The 20,991-nt window shown below is 41.6% G+C and overlaps 1 protein-coding gene across 1 annotated transcript; it reads left to right on the top strand.

Moving 5' to 3' along the window:
- The first annotated feature begins 2,676 nt into the window (after window positions 1-2,676).
- LOC147567765 (uncharacterized) lies at window positions 2,677-3,507 on the top strand. Its single transcript, XM_086658015.1, has one exon. The coding sequence runs from the start codon at window positions 2,677-2,679 to the stop codon at window positions 3,505-3,507; it is 831 nt and encodes a 276-aa protein (XP_086514141.1).
- Window positions 3,508-20,991: the final 17,484 nt, after the last annotated feature.

The following is a 20,991-nucleotide window of genomic DNA, read 5'->3' as shown; positions in this document are numbered from 1 at the left end:
TGCATGAGTTGTAGTTTTCTATCATCGGAAATGTTTCATATGTCCTAAAAATCCAGTCCAAATGATGTTTTTGGACTTTTACCTCAATTTCGACCCCTCAAATTGTAAACAAAACTGTATCGACCCGTCAAATTGTAAACGAAACTGTAGCAATATGAAACTGCACCAAACTGGAGACCCTAATATTTTTTTTAAAACAGAGCGAAAAGTGGAGAGGAGAGAGAAATACCCGTGAGGAGAGAGAAAGTGACGTGAAAAGTAATTTTTTAGGGTTTTTCTAAGGTTTTGCTGATCGGAAAGGCTGCTGGTTGGATTTTCCGGCCATGAAGGAGCTTTCTCACGGCAAAGATACTAGTTTAAGGGATGAAGGAGAGATAGGAGAAGGTCGTTTCCTGCTGGCTGCTAACCGAATACCAAGTGAAGATGAAGTAGATGAGATGATAGAGGGTAACTCGGTTGCAGCAAACATGGACGAAACTTCTATAGTGTTGCAACACAAAAAGCCGATCACAATCAATGAATCACCAAAAGATGATCTCGGTTCTGTTAGTTTGTGTTTCAAAGCTACAGCAAAACCGAAAGTTATAAAGGAGGGGTGTGTTCCACGAGTTAATGGTAACCTTCAAAAAGAGTTCAGTTCATGGTGGTGAAGGTAGGACGACACTAGGTGGTTGTCTGTGTTTTTCTCCTTCCTTATGGAAACATTGCTGGTTTCTGAGAAAATCCCGTGAGGAGAGAGAAAGTGACGTGAAAAGTGATTTTTTAGGGTTTTTCTAAGGTTTTGCTGATCGGAAAGGCTGCTGGTTGGATTTTCCGGCCATGAAGGAGCTTTCTCACGGCAAAGATACTAGCTTAAGAGATGATGGAGAGATAGGAGAGGGGCGGTTCTTGTTGACTGGAAACCGTGTCATCAGTGAAGGTGAAGAAGATGAAATGGAGGATGATGCTTCCATGGCGGCTAAACAGACACAACCGAGCATAGGTAGGACTGATCATGTCTCTGTCCCCATTATTTTCAAGGCAACAGCAAACCAGGTTTCTAGCCTATCAAAAGGAGTTCCTAAGCCCCATAAATCAACTCCAAAGAATGTTGTTCATATTGAAGGAGGCACGGCTCTTGGAACAAGTTCAGGGACGAACAAGAAGAAGATGATGGGTACTAACACTTTCGCTGAATCTATTAGAAACAACATGTTTTCAAGTATTCTTCGTAATCCAATGGAGTTGGTTAACACAAACATAGCAGATCCAGGAAGGCAGCAACCGGCGACGGCAACACCAGATTTTAGGTTTCCGGCTGCTGCTAGGGTTCCGGCAAGAACAGATTCACGTGAAACTGATCATATGAATCTGGGTGCCTCCAGAAATCTGGGAGAGGGTACCCCAATTCGTTCTCATTGGACAGAACTATTCAGCAACAAAATAGAACCCACTCGAGCTGCTTTGAACTATGTCCCTCCCACTGTCTTAGAAGGTCGTTTCATGGCAGAATTGAATACCTCAGATTTTGTAAACGAATTTCAGTCCTTCGACAACATACTCATTGGTAGTTTCGTCGGCGAGAGAATGGGATTTGGTTTGGTACAAGAGTGTCTTAGTGAAACAATGGCAACCGAAGGGTGAGATGACACTCACAGTAGATGGGAGTTCAGTTTATGTTATTAAGTTCTCATCTTTAGAAGACAGGAAACGAGCATTGGAACACGAAACTATCTTTATCGCGGGTCGGGTCTTTATAGTAAGGCCATGGAAGCTTCACATTGAACAGGAACTCCAAGAAATGAAGACGATACCCATATGGGTAAGCTTGAGAAATATTCCTCTTCTATTCTGGAATTCCAAAGGAATTTCACACATTGCTAGTGTGTTGGGTATTCCTCTTATGCAAGATAGTCGTACGGAATCCAAGGAGCGAATGGCCTTTGCACGGGTGTGTGTTGAAGTTCAAGTGAATAGGGGTTTACCCGACGAGATTGAAGTTCGAGTTAAGATGGTAATTCAGATCATATAGTAAAGGTGCAAGTAGAATATTCATGGAAACCCAGCAAGTGTATGATGTGTCATGTGTTTGGGCATGATGACTCGACGTGTCCTAAGCGACCAAAACTTGCTGAAAATGTTACAGGCCAAGTCGTCAAAAACTAGCAACTTAGAGAAGACAGAGCACCGGATGGTAACCCTAAGGCTCGGGCGAACCAGCAAGGTACGGTAACAACAAATCAAATGAGAAAGTTTAATGGGAAGCAAACGAACTTTAAATCTAGTAAGGGGTTTGGTTCGGGTGGTCAAAATGGTGGGAGGAAACGTCCGGCAATGGTCCCAGCTCGAGAAATTCAGCAAACGCGTGAGGATAACAGAAATAACAATGAAGGATGGTCGGTGGTTAAATCTAAGGGCAGCAAGCTCTATCTCGGTGGAGATCAACCAGAAAAGCTTGATCAACAACCAAGGAAGGTAATTCTTTCTCGGCTCTTTCCACTTTTGGAAATTTAGACATTGATGCACATGAGGGTGAGCCGGAGGGGAGGTTACCTGCAAATGACCGTTCCCATCATGAGGGAACTAGTCCCACTTTACATGACACACATGAGGCAACCAATCCCGATTTGACTAGTATGCGACTGGATAACACTACCAAGACTTCTACGGAGGTCGAGGATACCTCCCAATAGTTAAATGATTAATCTTGCATGTTGGAACGTGAGAGGTCTTAATGACGCTCTCCGTACGAAGAGTGTGCGTGATTTTATGAGATTGAATAAAATTGGTTTGTGTGGATTGCTAGAAACTCATGTTCAGGAGGTTAATAAGACTCGTATTCAGCGAAGTCTTAATTCCAACTGGACTTTTATTGATAACTATACGGCTGTTTCGGGAGGCCGGATTTGGATTGGTTGGGACCCTTTTAGGGTCGATTTTACTGTGTTCTGTGTTAGAGGGCAAGTTATTGCAGGTGGTGTTCGGTTCACAGATGGCTCGGGTTTTCGTTTGGCAGTGGTGTACGGAAGTAATAGTACTACTGTTCATCACCGGGAGCTATGGAGGGACCTTGAGCTTCTTATGATGGGCTCCGAGGCTCCTTGGTTGGTGCTAGGTGACTTTAATACCACGATCTTGGCTACTGAGAAAAGAGGTGGTAATACCTCGCCATCTCAAGGTTCTAATGAGATGTTTGACTGTGTAACCGATTTGGGATTGTTCGACTGCTCGTATACAGGTTGTTTTTATACTTGGTCTAACAGGCAGATGGGAGTTGCGAACATCAGTTCCAAGATTGATCAGGCACTTATTAATAGTGGGTGGCTGACTTGTTTTCCTCTAGCTAAAACAGACTTTCTACCGGCAGGGGACTCAGAACACTCACCTATTATTATACTGCTCGTTGCACCTAACATACACCGGCGAACTCCGTTTCGGTTCTTTAATGCCTGGACGGAGGTTCCCACGTTTAAAGCTCTTGTTGCTGATGTATACAAGGAGTCAGTACGGGGTAACCAGATATTTTGAATGGTGACAAAGCTCAAGGCTTTGAATGCTCGGTTAAATGAATGGAAGAAAGATCGGTTCAATGGGGTGACGAATCAGGTAACCATTAACGGTAATTTTTTACATTCAGTGCAGGTCCAATTGCAGGGTGATCCAGCAAACCCGGTTTTACGGAGGCAAGAGAGAGAAGCTACTGAAAATATAGTAACGTTGTTCGGGCTTAAACGGCAATGCTCCGACAACGTGCTAAAGTTGAATGGCTTACTCTTGATGACAGCAATACAGCTTACTTTCACAACTCTATCAAAGAGCGGAAGTCTAGGAATGCTATTACTAGACTCACCAGGGAGGATGGTTCGGTGGCTGAGGATCCAGCGGAGATAGCTAATATGTGTGTGGACTTCTATCGAGACTTATTTGGTTGGGAGGACGAGGATAATGGATCATTAGATCCCATACCTAATGTGGAGTTCTCACGCCCGCTTACGGAAGCTGAAGGAGCTCTTCTTATCACGAGGGTGACTAGAGATGAGATTTTTGCTGCTTTACAGACTATTGGTTCTGATCAATCGCCGGGGCCGGATGGGTTCTCTTCCCATTTTTTTAAGGCGTGTTGGGACATCGTGGGAGATGATTTTGTGGAAGCTATCCAGAGGTTCTTCAGCTCAGGAAAACTTCTCAAAGAGGTAAACTCTACTTTTGTGACTCTAATTCCTAAAATAGATAATGCTTCTTCAATGTCAGATTTCAGACCGATATCTTGTTGTAATGTGTTGTATAAATGCATTACCAAGATTCTTACTATACGGCTGAAGGGAGTTATTTATTCGATGATCAGTCCAAACCAATCAGCCTTTATTTCTGGTCATACTATTCAGGACAATATCATGCTAGCCCATGAGATTGTTCGGAATTACCACCGACCAGATACCTCGGCAAGGTGTACGGTTAAGATTGACCTTAAGAAGGCGTATGACACAGTTCGTTGGTCTTCACTATTCTCAGTCCTTGGTAAGTTTCACTTTCCATGGATATTCATAGAATGGATACGGGCCTGTGTCACCACGTCTAAGTTCTCGATTATGGTTAATGGTGAAGCCCATGGTTATTTTGATGGGAAGCGAGGTCTACGGCAAGGCTGCCCGATTTCTCCTTATCTATTTGTCCTAATGATGGAGGTATTCGCGGTTCTTATTGATCGAGAGGAAAGAGCAGGTCGGTTCCTGCTACACCCTAAGTGTCGAGTTTCGAAAGTTACTCACCTTTGTTTCGCCGACGATCTCATGGTCTTCTTTCGAGGAGACGTTGGTTCAGCTCAATCTCTAAAAGGTGTTAACAGGTTTTCATCGGGCGACGGGGTTGCAGGCCAATGTGACTAAGAGCACGGTTTTCTTTTCAGGTCTTTCGGCCCAAGGTCAGAGTGATATTAGTAGTATTTTGGAATTCGGTATTGGTTCTCTGCCTATTCGTTATTTGGGTTTACCTCTTATATCGTCCCGTCTCACCTATAGCTATTGTATTCCGTTGATCGATAAAATCAAGGGACGAATCCAATCTTGGAAGAGTCGATTTTTATCGTTCACAGGGCGAGTTCTCCTCGTAAAGGTGGTTTTGAATAGTATGTTACTATATTGGGCAGCAGTGTTCGTTATTCCCAAGAAAGTAATAAATGACATCAACTCCATCTTTAGTAAGTTCCTGTGGTCTGGCGTGGATATGGGGTGTAAGAGAGCTCCCATTGGTTGGGAAAGCCTTTGTGTACCCCACTGATGAAGGGGGACTTGGTTTTCGTAACATCGAGGTGCTGTTTGAGGCGTCAAATCTTCGTCATATATGGGACCTGGTTAGTGGTAAGACGACTTTGTGGGCTGAGTGGGTGAGTAATAATCTCATCAAAGATCAGCACTTCTGGACTTTATCGGCTTTGAATAGAAGTTCTTGGTGTTGGCGTCGGATTCTAGCCAGCAGGCCGACGGCTCAACGACTCATTTCCACTTCTCTGGGGGACGGTCATGATACCAAATTTTGGACTGATCTATGGCATCCTCGGGGTCTTCTTTATGATGCTTTCGCGGAGGGGTATAGATATGATTCTCACCTATATTTAGATGCACGGGTATCTCAGTTTATTGGGCAGTCGGGCTGGGTTTTTCCTACTCATATCACAGCTATGTTAGGGGCTATCGCGGCCGAGTCTAGAGAGGTGGTGGTAGATAGTACTCTTAGAGAGGAGGTGATCTGGATGCCCAGCCAGAATGGAGAGTTTACTCTCAAAGAGACGTATGAAGCAATTCGACCCAGAGGAACTCGACGGAGCTGGACTTCTTAGTATGGTCACCGGGTGGAATACCCAAACATTGTTTCATCACGTGGCTTGCCTTTCGAAGACGCCTCAAAACTAGATCCCTTCTGGCTAGTTAGGGTATGGTTATAGACACTTCATGTGTTTTCTGTGGGAAAGATGAAGAAACGGATTTCCATCTACTCTTTGGTTGCTCGGTTACAAAGACTATATGGGAATCACTATTACGCAAGATGGGATTTCAGAGAGTATGTGCAATTGATTGGGAAGAGGAGTACAGTGGTGTCTTAATCACTTTAATGGATTTTCCATTGCTGCCCGGGTGGGGCGTTTGCTTCTACATGCCTATGTCTATCATATTTGGAAGTAGCGGAATAATAGGGTATTTAGAAGCGATGTTATGTCACCGGGGCTGATTATTCATACTATTTCCGATGAAGTGCGGATCAAGCTGAATACTATTACCAAACGGTTTGAAGATATTGGGGAGAATCGGAGGACCATTGATCGATGGAATCTTACTATCGCTCTTCAAAAGCCGGTCTATACTTCATGTAAATGGGCTCGGCCGATGACAGGGAGATATATGATTAATATCGATGGTGCTCTGAACGAGGTGGATGCGGGGTATGGAGCCATTATTCGAGATTCGGAGGGGATTGTTGTTAGAGCAGCCACGGGTCAGGTTGATGGACAAACTATCTTTATACATGAGTTACAGGGTGTTGAGTTGGGATTGGAGCTAGCACTTAGTACTGGCCTGCAGGAAGTTGAACTTGGTCTTGATTCGATGAATATCAAGTTACTTCTTGCAAAACCAAATCAGAAATTACCATGGCGGCGAGGCGTTTATGGAAGAGAGTTCAGAGGCTTAAGAGCCAATTTCGGAGTTTTCGGGTGTTTCATGTCTATAGGGAAGCAAACCAAGATGCTGATCACTTGTCTAAGATGAGGCTCGGACCGGGAGTAACTCAGTTGAATGCTAGTCAACTGCCGGCGGAATTAGTCAATATTGTTAATGCGGACTCTAGAGGGACAGTGAGAATGAGGAAAGGCTGGGGCTAATGAAATGATGTAATTTGATTTCTTTGTTGTTTTATTTAGTTTTATTTCATTGTATTCGGTTCGGGCTTCTCCCGCTTATCATTATAAAAAAAAAGGTAGGACGACACTTGGGAAAACTGCTGGTCTAGGCCACAAATTTTTAGCAGATTCGATTAGAAATAACATGCTTTCGGGTGCTCTTCGTAACCCAGCTCCGAGTAGTATGATGAAAACATCACTTCCATTAACACAGCAGCAGCAGCCGGAATCACAAAAAATTCCGGCAGAGGAGACTAGGGTTACGACAGAAATTTGGGTTCCGGCAGGGAATAGGTTGCTTGGCTTCGGGCCAACTGTTCTGGGCATTTCTTCTGAGGGTCAGGGTGGTGCCAATAATATTCCGAACTGGTCCACTCTATTCACAACTCAAACAGGAGACAATCAAGCTAAATTGCAATTTTTTCCACCCCGGAGAGTGGATGGAAAACTAGTAGCTGCCGTTGATGTTTCTAATTTTGCTTAAGAAGTTAAATCATTTGATGATGTTCTTATTGGTAGTTTCATAGGAGAGAGATTGGGTTATGGATTGGTGTATAACGTCTTATCAAAACAGTGGAAACCGAAGGGAGAATTTAAACTTACGGTGCATGGAAACTCGGCATACGTAATTAAATTTTCGTCAATGGAAGATAGACAACGGACTTCGGAACACGAGCCTATTTTTATATCGGGGCGTATCTTCTTGGTCAGACCGTGGAAAGCCAATGTCGAACAAGAACTTCAAGAGATGAAGACCATCCCGATATGGATTTGTTTGAGGAACATACCTCTCCTTTGTTGGAATCCGAAAGGGATCTCTTACATTGCTAGTGTGGTGGGAACTCCTCTTCGACAAGATATCCGAACGAAATCAAAAGAAAGGATGGCATTTGCACGTGTTTGTGTGGAAGTGAGTGCTGATCAATGTTTACCCGATGTAGTTGAGCTGCGAGTAAAGGATGGACTGTTGGAGCATGAAGTGAAGGTGCCAGTGGAGTATTCGTGGAAACCGGACAGATGTGGAGAATGCAAAATTTTTGGACATGATGAATCTAAGTGTCCCAAATTGAGGTTGAATTCGAACGGTAAGGGTGCTGACCTAAATGAAGGTAATTCGCAAGTTAGAGAAGGAGTTCGAGGAGAGAGTTTGAACAACACAAAATCTAGACAGAATGGTTCGAACTTGATGAAATCAAGAAACTATCAAGACAATCGTCAAATTAATGTTTCTGATGTTGGGGGCTCTGGTCCCAACCGACAGGAAGGTGGTAGGAAACGCTCGGCAACGGCAGCGACTAACGATTCAGTCCATCAAACCTCAAAAGAGAGTTGTGATACAAATGGTGAGTGGTCAATGGTAGTCCCACGGAATAATAGATTCACCATCGGTCCTGGAAACTTAGAAAAAATGGATCAACCACGTCGGAAAATAGCGAGGAACGCGACAAATCTCTGTAACAAATCAGGTACGAATGGTTCGCACACAGGTAATACTTTCTCGGTTTTAAATACTCATGATGATTTAGAATCAGGAAATCATAACCGTGAACAGGAAAGGGAGGACATGGATAGGGACCATATAGACAAAGGTGATGAACATCTCCATGAGGAAGATGACCCCTCGGTCAACAACTCACGAAATTATTCTGTCCCTATTTCGAGTACTTTGAGAATGGAGAGTAATCTGGAGACCAATGAGGGGGTTGAAACATTACCCCAATAGTTAAATGATTAATATAGCATGTTGGAACGTGAGAGGTCTTAATGATACTCTCCGTACGAAAAATGTGAGAGATTTGGTGAGATTGAATAGAATTGGTTTGTGTGGACTTCTAGAAACTCATGTCCAGGAGCGTAATAAGATTCGCATTCAGCGAAGTCTTAACTCTAGCTGGACTTTTATTGATAATTACGTGGCTGTTCCGGGTGGAAGGATTTGGATTGGATGGGATCCGAGTAGGGTTGATTTCACCGTGTCCAATGTTGGAGGGCAAGTTATTGCATGTGGTGTTCGGTTTCCAAATGGTTCGGGTTTTCTTATGGCAGTGGTGTACGGAAGTAATAGTACTTTCCGTCGCCGGGAGCTTTGGATGGACCTTGAGTTTCTTATGATGGGTTCTGAGGCTCCGTGGCTAGTGCTAGGTGACTTTAACACCACTATGCTAGCCAATGAGAAGAGAGGCGGTAATAGCTCACCATCTCAAGGCTCCAATGAGATGTTTCACTGTGTTATCGATTTGGGACTATTTGATTGCCCGTTTACAGGTTGTTTCTATACATGGTCTAACAGGCAGATGGGAGTTGCTAATGTCAGTTCCAAGATTGATCGGGCTCTTATTAATAGTGGTTGGTTGACCTGCTTTCCTCTAGCTAAAGCAGATTTTCCACCGCCTGGGGATTCAGATCACTCTCCTATTATTATTCCGCTTGTTGCACCCAACACACACCGGCGTACTCCGTTTCAGTTCTTCAACGCTTGGACGGAGGATCCCACGTTTCGAGCTCTTGTTGCTGATGTATGGAAGGTGTCAGTACGGGGTAATCCGATGTTTCGTATGGTGACAAAACTCAAAGCTTTGAAGGCTCGGTTAAATGAATGGAAGAAAGATCGATTCAATGGGGTGACGAACCAAGTAACCATTAACCGGAATTTTTTACATTCAGTGCAGGTTCGATTGCAGGGAGATCCAGCAAATCAAGTTTTACGATGGCAAGAGAGAGTAGCTAATGAAAACCTTAGTAACGTTGTACGGGCTGAAACAGCAATGCTCCGACAACATGCTAAAGTTGACTGGCTCACTCTCGATGACATCAATACAGTTTATTTCCACAACTCTATTAAAGAGCGGAAATCTCAGAACGCTATCACTCGACTCACTAGAGAGGATGGTTCGGTGGCTGAGGATCCAGTGGAAATAGCTAATATGTGTGTGGATTTCTATCGGGACTTATTCGGTCGAGAGGATAAGGATAATGAAGCATTAGATCACATATCTAATGTGGAGTTCTCACGCCCGCTGACGGAAGCTGAAGGAGCTCTTCTTATTATGAGGGTGCCCAGAGATGAAATATATGCTGCTTTGCAAACTATTGGTTCTGATCGATCGCCGGGGCCGGATGGGTTCTCTTCCCACTTTTTCAAGGCGTGTTGGTCGATTGTGGGAGATGACTTTGTGGAGGCTATTCAGAACTTCTTCAGCTCTGGAAAACTTCTCAAAGAGGTAAACTTTACATTTGTGACTCTTATTCCTAAAATCGATAATGCTTCTTCAGTTTCAGACTTCAGACCTATATTTTGTTGTAATGTGCTGTATAAATGCATTACCAAGATACTCACTATTCGACTGAAAGGAGTCATTTATTCGATGATTAGTCCAAACCAGTCAGTTTTTATCTCTGGACGTACTATCCAAGACAATATCATGCTGGCCCATAAGATTGTCCGGAATTACCATCGACCTACTGGTCCAGCTACTTAAGAAGGTGTATGACACAGTCCGTTGGTCTTCACTATTCTCGGTCCTTGGTAAGTTCCATTTTCCAAGCATATTTATAGAATGGATACGGGCTTGTGTTACTACGTCTAAGTTCTCTATTCTGGTCAACGGTGAAGCCCATGGTTACTTTGATGGGAAACGGGGTTTACGGCAAGGCTGTCTGATATCTCCATATTTGTTTGTTTTAATGATTGAGGTTTTCGCGGTCCTTATTAATCGAGAGGAAATAGCAGGTCGGTTTCTGCTACACCCCCAGTGTCTAGTCCCGAAGGTTACTCATCTTTGTTTTGCAGACGACCTCATGGTCTTCTTTCGAGGAGACACGGGTTCGGCTCAATCTCTAAAAGGTGTGCTAACTGGTTTTCATCGGGCGACGGGGTTGCAGGCCAACGTGCTCAAGAGTACCATCTTCTTTGCTGGTCTTTCGGCTCAAGGTCAGAGTGATATCACCACCATCCTTGAATTCGGTACTCGTTCTCTGCCTATTCGATACCTGGGATTACCTCTTATATCGTCTCGTCTTACCTATAGTCATTGCATCCCGCTAATCGATAAAATCAAGGGACGAATCCAATCTTGGAAGAGACGATTTTTATCGTTTCCGGGGTGTGTTCTTCTCATTAAGGTGGTTTTGAACAGCATGTTACTATATTGGGTAGCGGTGTTTGTTATTCCCAAAAGGGTTATGAACGACATCAACTCCATGTGCCTCTGGTCAGGTGCTGATATGGGGTGCAAGAGATCTCCTATTGGTTGGGAAAGCCTTTGTTACCCAACTGGTGAAGGGGGCCTCGGAATTCGCAATATCGAGGTGTTGTTTGAGGCGTCTAACCTTCGCCATATATGGGATCTGGTTAGTGGTAAGACGACTTAGTGGGCTGATTGGGTGAGACATAATTTCATCAAAGATCAACACTTCTGGACTTTATCGGCTTCGAGTAGAAGTTCTTGGTGTTGGCATCGGATTCAAGCCAGCAGACCGACAGCTCATCGACTCATTTGCACTTCTTTGGGGGAAGGTCATGATACCAAATTCTGGACTGATTTATGGCATCCTCGTGGTCTTCTATTTGATGCTTTTGAGGAGACACATAGATATGATTCTCACCTTCATTTAGATGCCCAGGTTTCTCAGTTTATCGGACAGTCAAGCTGGGCTTTCCCTACGCATGTGGCAGCTATGTACTATTGAGGTCGAGGCTAGAGAGGTGGTGGTAGATAGTACTCTTAGAGATGAGGTGATCTGGACGCCTAGCCAGAATGGAGAGTTTACTCTCAAAGAGACGTATGAAGCTATTCGACCTAGAGGAACTCGATTGAGCTGGACTTCATTAGTATGGTCACTGGGTGGTATACCCAAACATTGCTTCATCACGTGGCTTGCCTTCCGACAACGCCTCAAAACCAGATCGCTTCTGGCTAGTTGGGGTATGGCTATAGACACTACTTGTGTATACTGTGGGGGAGATGAAGAAACGTTTTCTACCTATTCTTTGGGTGTTCAGTTACAAAGATTATATGGGAATCGTTATTACTCAAGATGGGATTTCAGAGAGTAAGTGCTGCAGATTGGGAAGGGGAGCTACATGGTGTATCAATCACTTTGGTGGGTTTAGTATCACTGCCCGAGTGGGCCGTTTGCTTCTAAATGCCTATGTTTATCATATTTGGAAGGAGCAGAATAATAGGGTATTTAGAAGTAATGTCATGTCACCGGGGTTGATTATACACACTATTTGTGATGAAAGTGAGGATCAAGCTGAATACCGTTACCAAACGGTTTGAAGATACGGAGGAGAATCGGAGAACCATCGATCGCTGGAATCTTACTATCTCTCTCCAAAAGCCGGTGTACACTTCATGCATATGGACTCGGCCGACAGCAGGGAGATATATGATTAATACTGATGGTGCACTGAACGAGGTGGAAGCGGGGGTATGGAGCCATTATTCGAGATTCGGAGGGGATTGTTGTCAGAGCAGCCACAGGTCAGGTTGATGGACAGACTATCTTCATACACGAGCTGCAGGGTGTTGAGTTGGGATTGGAGTTAGCACTTAGTGCCGGACTGCAGGACGTTGAACTTGGTCTTGACTCGATGAATATCAAGTTACTTCTTGCAAAACCACATCAGAGATTACCATGGAGGGCAAGGCGGTTGTGGAAGAGAGTTCAGAGGCTTCGGAGCCAATTTCGGAGTTTTCGGGTTTTTCATGTCTATAGAGAAGCCAATCAGGCTCCTGATTTCTTGTCGAAGATGAAGCTTGGACCGGGTGTAACTCACTTGAATATTAGTCAACTTCCGGTGGAATTAGTCAATATTGTTAATGCGGACTCTAGAGGAACGGTGAGAATGAGGAAAGGGTGGGGCTAATGAGATGATGTAATTTGACTTCTTTGCTGTTTTTTTGATTTCTTATTTCATTGTATTCGTTTCGGGCTCCTCCCGCTTATCATAATAAAAAAAAACTGCGCCAAACTGTGTAACAAATTTTTTCGCACGAGTTGGGATTTTTTTTGATCCATTTTGTTTAAGAAGTCCTAAATATCCATTCCATTTGACGTTTTTGAGGTTTCACCTCAATTTCGACCCCTCAAATTGTAAAAGAAACTGTAACAGAATGAAACTGCACCAAACTGCCAACAACCCTTGGTTGGAGTGGTAAGAGGTATAATCTTCCACCAAGAGTTCAAGGGTTCGAGGCACACGCTGAACAATTCAAAAATAAAGAAAATTGCACCAAACTGTGTAACAAATTTTTTCGCACGAGTTGTGACTTTTTGTCATCCAATATGTTTCATATGTCCTAAAACTCCATTACATATGATGTTTTTATGGTTTTACCTCAATTGCGACCCCTCATATTATAAACAAAACTGTATCGACTCTTGAAATTGTAAAAGAAACTGTAACAATATGAAAATGCACCAAACTGTGTGACAATTTTTTTCTCACGAGTTGTGATTTTTTCCATCCAGTATGTTTCATATGTCGTAAAAATCCATTCCATATGATGTTTTTGGGGTTTTACCTTAATTTCGACCCCTCAAATTGTAAACGAAACTGTAGCAATATGAAACTGCACCAAACTGTGTAAAAAAAATTTTCGCACCAGTTGTGATTTTTTTTTTTGCATTGATAAGCAGGGAAAGGGACCCGACCCAAGAACTACAAGCAATCAAAGGCTAAGAAGCCACAAAGAAAGAACAAAGACTACAAAAAAAACTAAAGGAAAGCAAAAAATAGTCAAGTCCAATATCTCCTCAGTCTAACTCTGCCCCTACTATCATCTCTGATGATGCAGCTCATCCCAGGAGGGAAGCAGCAAATATCCAGCTCCATCTCAGTAGAAGGTCTCAACTTAGCAAGAAAATCAACAGCTTGATTAATCTCTCTACCCACACGAATAACACTACAATGCATGAAGGAAGCCCAGTTTCTCAAGTCTTCTTATATATGTTTTAGAAAAAAGGCAAGAGGGCTTAAATTCTTGGCGTAAATTGCAACCAACCCTTGGATTCACACTACTTTCTCTCTCTTGATGAAATCAACGTGAATCCAACCCGTTGGATGGCGATTCACGCCAAAAGCGGCGGTCCCCATATCACTACTGTAAAAAAAATTCTCCGGAGAATAAAGATTTTAATCAATAAATATTGACTTTAGGGCATATATTTTTTTAGTAAAAAAACTGATTTGATCAAACATTGCCTCATAATCTTCATCTTTTCTCCCTCTTTATATTTCTCTATCTCTCCTATTGCTCTCTCTCTCTCTCTCTCTCCCTGTGTCTTGCATCATCTCTCTCTTGTTCTCTTATTCTTTACCTTTTCTTCTCTTAGTCTCTCTCTCGATTCCTCATTGTTTATCAAAGGGAAGTGTTCTAGTGAAACCCTCATCGAGGATTTCGTGGACATTACCATTTCGTGGCCACCTACTCTATGGTTTCCACAGAGAGATCTGTACAAACCGAGAGAGAGGGGGGGGGGGACTGCGAGAAAGAAAGATAAAGACTGAGGGAGATAACTCTATTATTTCCGATAATGAGAGTTGTAAATCTGAGCCTCTTCCGTAAAACTCTTTTACCCACTCAGTTTTACTTGTCGAGGTTTATTCCAAATTTACCTCATGCCTTAGACTGTGTATGATTCTCATACTATGTCTTAGGTGACAGTTTAGTTTGACTACCGTGGTAGTCGGTTTTAAACTTTGCTAATTATCAATTAATATGAAGATTGCTATCTTCAACCTTGATAATTTCTAGTAATCTTTACAAGATTTAAGGCTTTTAATTTCTTATGTAGAATTTGCAACAGCTACGGCTTAAACACTTTTAGCCTACTTTCCTTCCATGTCTGGAAGTTCGCTATGATGACTTGTTTCAGCTCTTGTACTACTTTATCCTCTAGCCTTCTAGGATGTATAAAGTAGTGTTTCGGGTTTCTAATCCGAATTTGGATGTCTAAATGCTAATCATGTTCAACATGACTTGTCGTTATGTTTTCGAACATAAATGTCTCTCTCTGCGTGCTTGCTAATCGGTTTCCCTTAGATTCCGAATTTTGCAACGCTCTTTGTGATGAGTTTTTGGGTCGAAATTCTATTAGATTTTTCCGAGTCTTAGATTTTTGGTTTCAGATCTCAAGCGTCTCAGCGTACTGAGTCTCTCTAATCCTATCATCCTTTTGATCTATGCTTATAGATCTTTAGGTGCCCAAAATGGCATTTTTATCCTTGTGTGTGGTCCTTTTATTGAGTCAGTTTGTTATTGTTATACAACATCTTTTGTCGTACTCAATCTTTTGTATGTACTCTGCATACGGACCTGGAAGGTTTGTCGCTCCCACTTACCTTCTTGAAATTCGTGATTCAAGAATTTATTCATTCCTCAGGAATCAAAACCATTTTCATTGCCTTTATGAATCGACGATTTTGACTCTTGCGTGCTTTAATCTGTCGATGGATTCTTTAAGCATGCGTATGGACATAACAGGACTGGGGAGGGAAACTCGAATGTTTCCATCCTTCTCAGTTTTCTATTCTAGAAAACTAATTTAGGTCTTCCGTTGACTTAAATTATCAGGCTACATGTTGATATTTGGCTTCTAGCCAAAATCTAGAGTCAGTTTCCGTCTCTGTGCAGGTCTTTTATCTCTTCAGAAATAACCTTTATCTTCTGAATCTTTGAGATTTTACTTTTGACCTTTTAGGGCTTTTGAACAACAATTTGGAATATTCTCAACTATTTTGAGATTTTTCCTTTAGAGACACTTTCAACTACTTTGAGCGTTTTCCTGCGAATTACATTCGCTTTTGTGCGATAGGTTTTAAGATCCAATCCCTACCTTTTCTTTTTCCCGAGGAACCGCGGTTTTACTGTCTTTCAACAGTTTTGTTGCTCTTGGTCGAACTTAATCGGCCAGTACATTTTTCATGATTGTTCTTCATGACTCTTTATGATTTTACTCATGATCGAATTAATTCGACTTGTACTTTTCTCCCACTTATTCTTGTAATAATTAGTACTTTTCTCCCAGATTACTAGGTATGCTAATTACTATAAGAATACTATCATGAGCAACAAACACTTTGTTCTCTTGATTGTTTGTATAGGAAGTCCAAATTTCTTCCAAAGAAATTGCGTCAGACTTTAGCTAGTTTTTGTATCCTCGTAAAACACTTTTACACAAGATTTAGCTTTTAGACGGATTATGGTAAGTGTGAAAGTAATCGTTTCTAGAATATATCTCAACGTATTCAGAAGACTTGGCTTAAACCCGTCATTGATCGAATCATGCATAGCAGTGTTCGGTTACTCCCACTGAATCCACCATCCGTCGGATGTGTTCCATGGAGCAGAGTTGGAAAATTGTTTCTCAACTCCTTTGTTGGTTATCAAGTGTTTGACTCAAGTTTTCACCACTCCAATCGGATGGCTTAAACTCTCTTGTCAAAGTGATTCTTTACTTTGGTTTGTACTTTGTTTGAATCTTCAAACCTTCCAACTCAAACTTTATGATTTGTACGTTCCCATACTTCATGAAGTTTGTCGGAGCACATATTGAAGTATCTCTCCTTAGCTTCTGCAAGTAAACTTATAGGTCTGCATAACACCGTATGAGTCCTAATAGATTACTAGTCTCTATGCCCTTTTAAAAGGGGTGACTTTGTCAATTAGTCCTTAAGACTTAATCGACTGAAGTTAATGAGTTTGAATCTCTTGATATTCGTCATTATCAATGTTAACCTTTAGTTAATTAACCACTGGTTTAAAACATCAGATGTTTCTAGAAGAACAAAATAATCGCTATTAAGTTCTAAGCTAGATTAGTGTTTAAAGGAAGACTTTGATCCCTTTCAGCATCCCTAGCATTACTGCTTCTGCTCCCTCTTGGATCTTTACTTCTTTTAGTCAAGTATGTAATTCCCTTAAGCTCCCACTGAGCCGCTCATCTGGTCTTAAAAACCAGATGAAGGAATTCTGTGATACTTGTTAAACTTTGTTAACAAGGATACGGAATCGAAATTTCATGATCCATTCCTTTTGTCCTCCAGGTGCTAAAGGTAGTTTCCCTTTTGAATGGCCTAACCATTTTTTGGAAGCATTTACAATAATGAGGAATACTCTTGATCATGTACTCGGCAACTGCTTTTCTTTGATCAAATGTTTGTCTCACTTGACTGACCTTTTGCCTTTTTGAATCTCAAGAAACACTTTCTTAGATTCCTTTTATCAAATCTCAAGAACCTTTCTTAGATTTGATATTCCCGTGCGTTATGCTCAATTGTTCGTAACAAACTGAGTGACTCATCTAAGGTCTTATCTATCTTTGTTCAATCGATATTGAATTGGGTGATAGATTAATTCTGTTGCCTTCCTTTAGGATGACTTTCAGATTGCCTTGGACGTTTCGTACCTCTCCATTTATGACGTCTGTAGGAACCTCTTCTTCGGTTTGTCTTAATGGTTACGCTAGCATCTATTACTCTTTCAAAGAGAATGTTATACGATTGCTTGCAAAAAGGCTTTTGACCTTCTCTGGTACGAGTCAACACTGGGATTGGGTATTCTAGTAAGCTTTCCTTTTGAATCTGAGAACTATTCTCGGATTCATTCTTCCATTCTAGGAAGTTGATCAACACCTCCCTTAGGCGTGATTCAAGGCTGGACCTGTTTCCTTGTGTCATCTTAACTCTACATAAAGAAATGGCGAAGTTTTAAAACTCGTTATCGTTTTTTAAAACATTAGTTTTCCCACATTATTCAATATAAAATCGTTCCCGATTGAATAAGTGATTCCAAGATCCCAGTTCTTCGGATTAAAGGTGACGAAGGCCCTACCCTTTGACTCCGTTGTTCCGGGTAAGCGAACTACTTCACTGATCATACCTTATGACTCTTGGTTGATAGATTTCATTGATGAATGACTAATCTATCCTTTTGCCTCGAGTATCCAAGACTCTCTTGGAGATCTCGTTGAGTAGAACCATTTAGACATGTAGGCCTCTTCTATAGACCTACCCGCATTGTCCCAAGGTAGAGGAGGTACTCTGCGAAGGCCGACCCACCTTCCTCGAACAAGGGCGCAACGAGTGTCTAAATCTGGATAGGCGATTACTCAAGATTATTTTTTTTGCATTGAATTACACAGGATTATTTTTGAGGGTTTCTACGCTAGTCTGGCGTTTGTTATAGTAGACTATTTAGCCTAACTAACATCCACGACATAAAGCGTAAATAAGTAAGTAAATGCGCGCGATAAAGTAAATCAAACAGACATGGATCCTAGTATGTCCCCTAACCTAGAAGATCTAATCTCCTTTGGTTTTCTTCTTGTTTCGCCTTTTGGTTCATCTTAGATCGTCATCTTTGAACCTCCATTGAATTCTCCCACTCGCCTTTGGATTTCATCCTTGAGCTTTTCAATGGACTCATAGACCCTAAACTCTAATTACAAGACTCTAACGATTCGCAGATAGTATAAACTTGAAATTAAAATTAATTACAAAGCATGCACCCATCCGTGCTAAAAACAAGAATAAAGAAATAAATTTATAGCCATACTAGTTTCCCGCATTCACATTACATGCAATCATATAATATATCAAGGCTAAGAATTATATATGCATGTTAATCCGGGAGATACTTTTGTCGACATCCCATGTCACATTACGGACCTTAAGTCTAAATTTGAAGAATTCGACTAATGGTGCGTTCTCGTTTTATCTCTTATGATTTCTAAAATCAACTTTAAGAAAAACTCCGTTTTGGGCTCGAGAAAGCCCGGGTCAATTTCGAAAAAAAAAACTTGGTTCGATTCTTAATGATTTCATAAATCAATTTAAAGAGAAATCCGTTTTGGCCTTCCAGATGACCCAGATTAACTTTGGAATTATTTGGTTTGAATCGGAAGAAAATTTGGCAAAAACTCCCACTCGAATGATGGTCCCTTTTCGTGGTCCGAAAAGCCTCGAAAAAGCCCGGGACAAGTCCTAGACAAGTCCCGGCCCAAGCCCACAAAAGGGCTCGGACAAGGTCCGGACATGGCACGACCCATAGGGCCGGCATGTCCTGGCCGAGGCCTACCAAGGCATGGTCTCGTCCTGGCTGGAGTCAGGACGCTAGTCCATGCACTGGACGCGTCCTAGACGCGTCTGGTGCTGGACCGGACCAGCATTAGGTGTCTCGGACCTAGTCCGAGACACCCAGAACCTCCCAGACGCGTCCAGGAAGCTCCCTTGCAGCTGCTGGTCGCGTCTCCAAGACGCGTCCAAAAGCTTCTGTTGCAGCTGCTGGTCGCGTCTCCAAGACGCGTCCAAAAGCTTCTGTTGCAGCTGCTGGTCCCGTCCAGCATCTGCTTTGGACGGGTTTTCCAAAAACCCTAGTTTCCAAAAAAAAATTTATTTTTCTTTTGCAACTCTAAGTTGCTAAATTTCCAATTTTAAAACTCTTTCTAAATTTTTTAAAACCTTTTTAGAACACTTCTAAAATTTTTCAAAACTTTTAAAATTTCGGGTTTTTTGTGCTTACCCCCTCGCCACTAATTGGTAATTGAGTTTACCCCCCTCAATAATGGGTAATTGAGTTTACCCCCTTTACTCAATATTAGTGACAAAAACACAAAGGCTATGTTTGACGTACGTGAAATAATTGCCACTACCAAGAACAACCATTCTTCAATATGATTCATATTAGGGATTCTACTTCGTTTTATTGTTTGATTTGGTCAGGAATATGATTAGTAAAGATTGATTTTGTTTTTATATTATTTACTTTCTGATTTTATTATCACATACCAAACATATCCTTAGTAGTTTTGACAAAAAGTCTAAATTCAAGGGGGGTAAGCTCAATTACCAATTACTGAAGGGGGTAAGCTCAAAAAACCCTAAAATTTTCCAAATTTTGTTTTTGGGAGTTTCCTAAACTCAAAACAACTCCTTTTAGAACACTTCTAAAATTCCAAATTTTTGTTTTTGGGAGTTTCTTAAACTCAAAACAACTCCTTTTAGAATACTTCTAAATTTCCAAGAACTTAAAACAACTCTTTTAATCAAACCAATTTCGATCAAAATTTTAGGTTTTGAAATCTTTTGACAAATACTTGAATCCTCAAAACACTTTTAAACACAATAATCTATCTAGAAAAGCATGGAATTGGTCCAAAACTTAGATAAGATAGGCTAATTGCAAGAGGCTCTGACGCCACTGTTGGGTTTTACACCCTTCTACTAGTGTTTATAGCGGAAATAAGACATCTAATGTCTACACTAGTATTCCCAGGATCACATGCATAAGCCCATAATAATACTAAGTAAAACTAGAAAGATAAATACCTTATTCGCTATTTTCCCTCGAACCTTTCCAATTGCTTATGAGAAGACCAAGAGCTTCAAGCGTAGCTCCTCTAATTGGGACACAAGAAATCAACTTGATCTCCCACCTTGTTTTTTAGCTAGCACACCAATGGTGGTTGGAAGAAGAACTCCTTTCTTCTTGACTAGATAGATAGTTAATGGGAATTAGCTCACTTTCTCCTCTCTACTTGATGTGGTAGAGTAAGAAAGCTTAGAGAGAAATTCCACACCTTATTCTCTGCCCCAAAGGTGTTTATATAGAACCCTAATGAGAATACACCTCCTCAAAGGTTTCCTAAAACACCCTTTAGAAATAAGATTCAAGGAAATAGTCGAAAATAGCATTTAATGATATTTTCTCAATTCCCTAATGAGTATGTGTCCAAACACCACGAAATTTTGCATACATACTACTGGATATGTCAGAAATCTTCCCTCAAAATTTCAGCCCAATCCGAGCCCTAGAAGTGCCCGAATCGGCTAAGGCCCAAAAACCCTGTGTTTTGGCCTTTTTGTACTATCTTTGCCTAATTCCTTTTTAGGCCTATGAGATATGTTTATGGGGCATTCCCATTGTTATATCTCACTCCCACTAGTCATATCCTAGATCAATTTGAGACTCTTATGTGTAACCCGTTGTAGGATCCGATCGAAATTAGCTGCGAATTACGAATTTGGTCTCTAGCTACAACTCTACGATCCCTAAATCAATTGGACTTGATGATCTTCCATATCAATTGTCCTATCCGACAAATTGTTCGCA

This window comes from Eschscholzia californica, unplaced genomic scaffold, assembly GCF_041429995.1.
Source record: "Eschscholzia californica isolate CP2 unplaced genomic scaffold, dmEscCali1.0.p SCAF_1, whole genome shotgun sequence".
Lineage (NCBI taxonomy): Eukaryota > Viridiplantae > Streptophyta > Magnoliopsida > Ranunculales > Papaveraceae > Eschscholzia > Eschscholzia californica.
The sequence above is the reverse complement of the archived record's forward strand: the minus strand, read 5'-3'. Positions and strand labels throughout refer to the sequence as shown.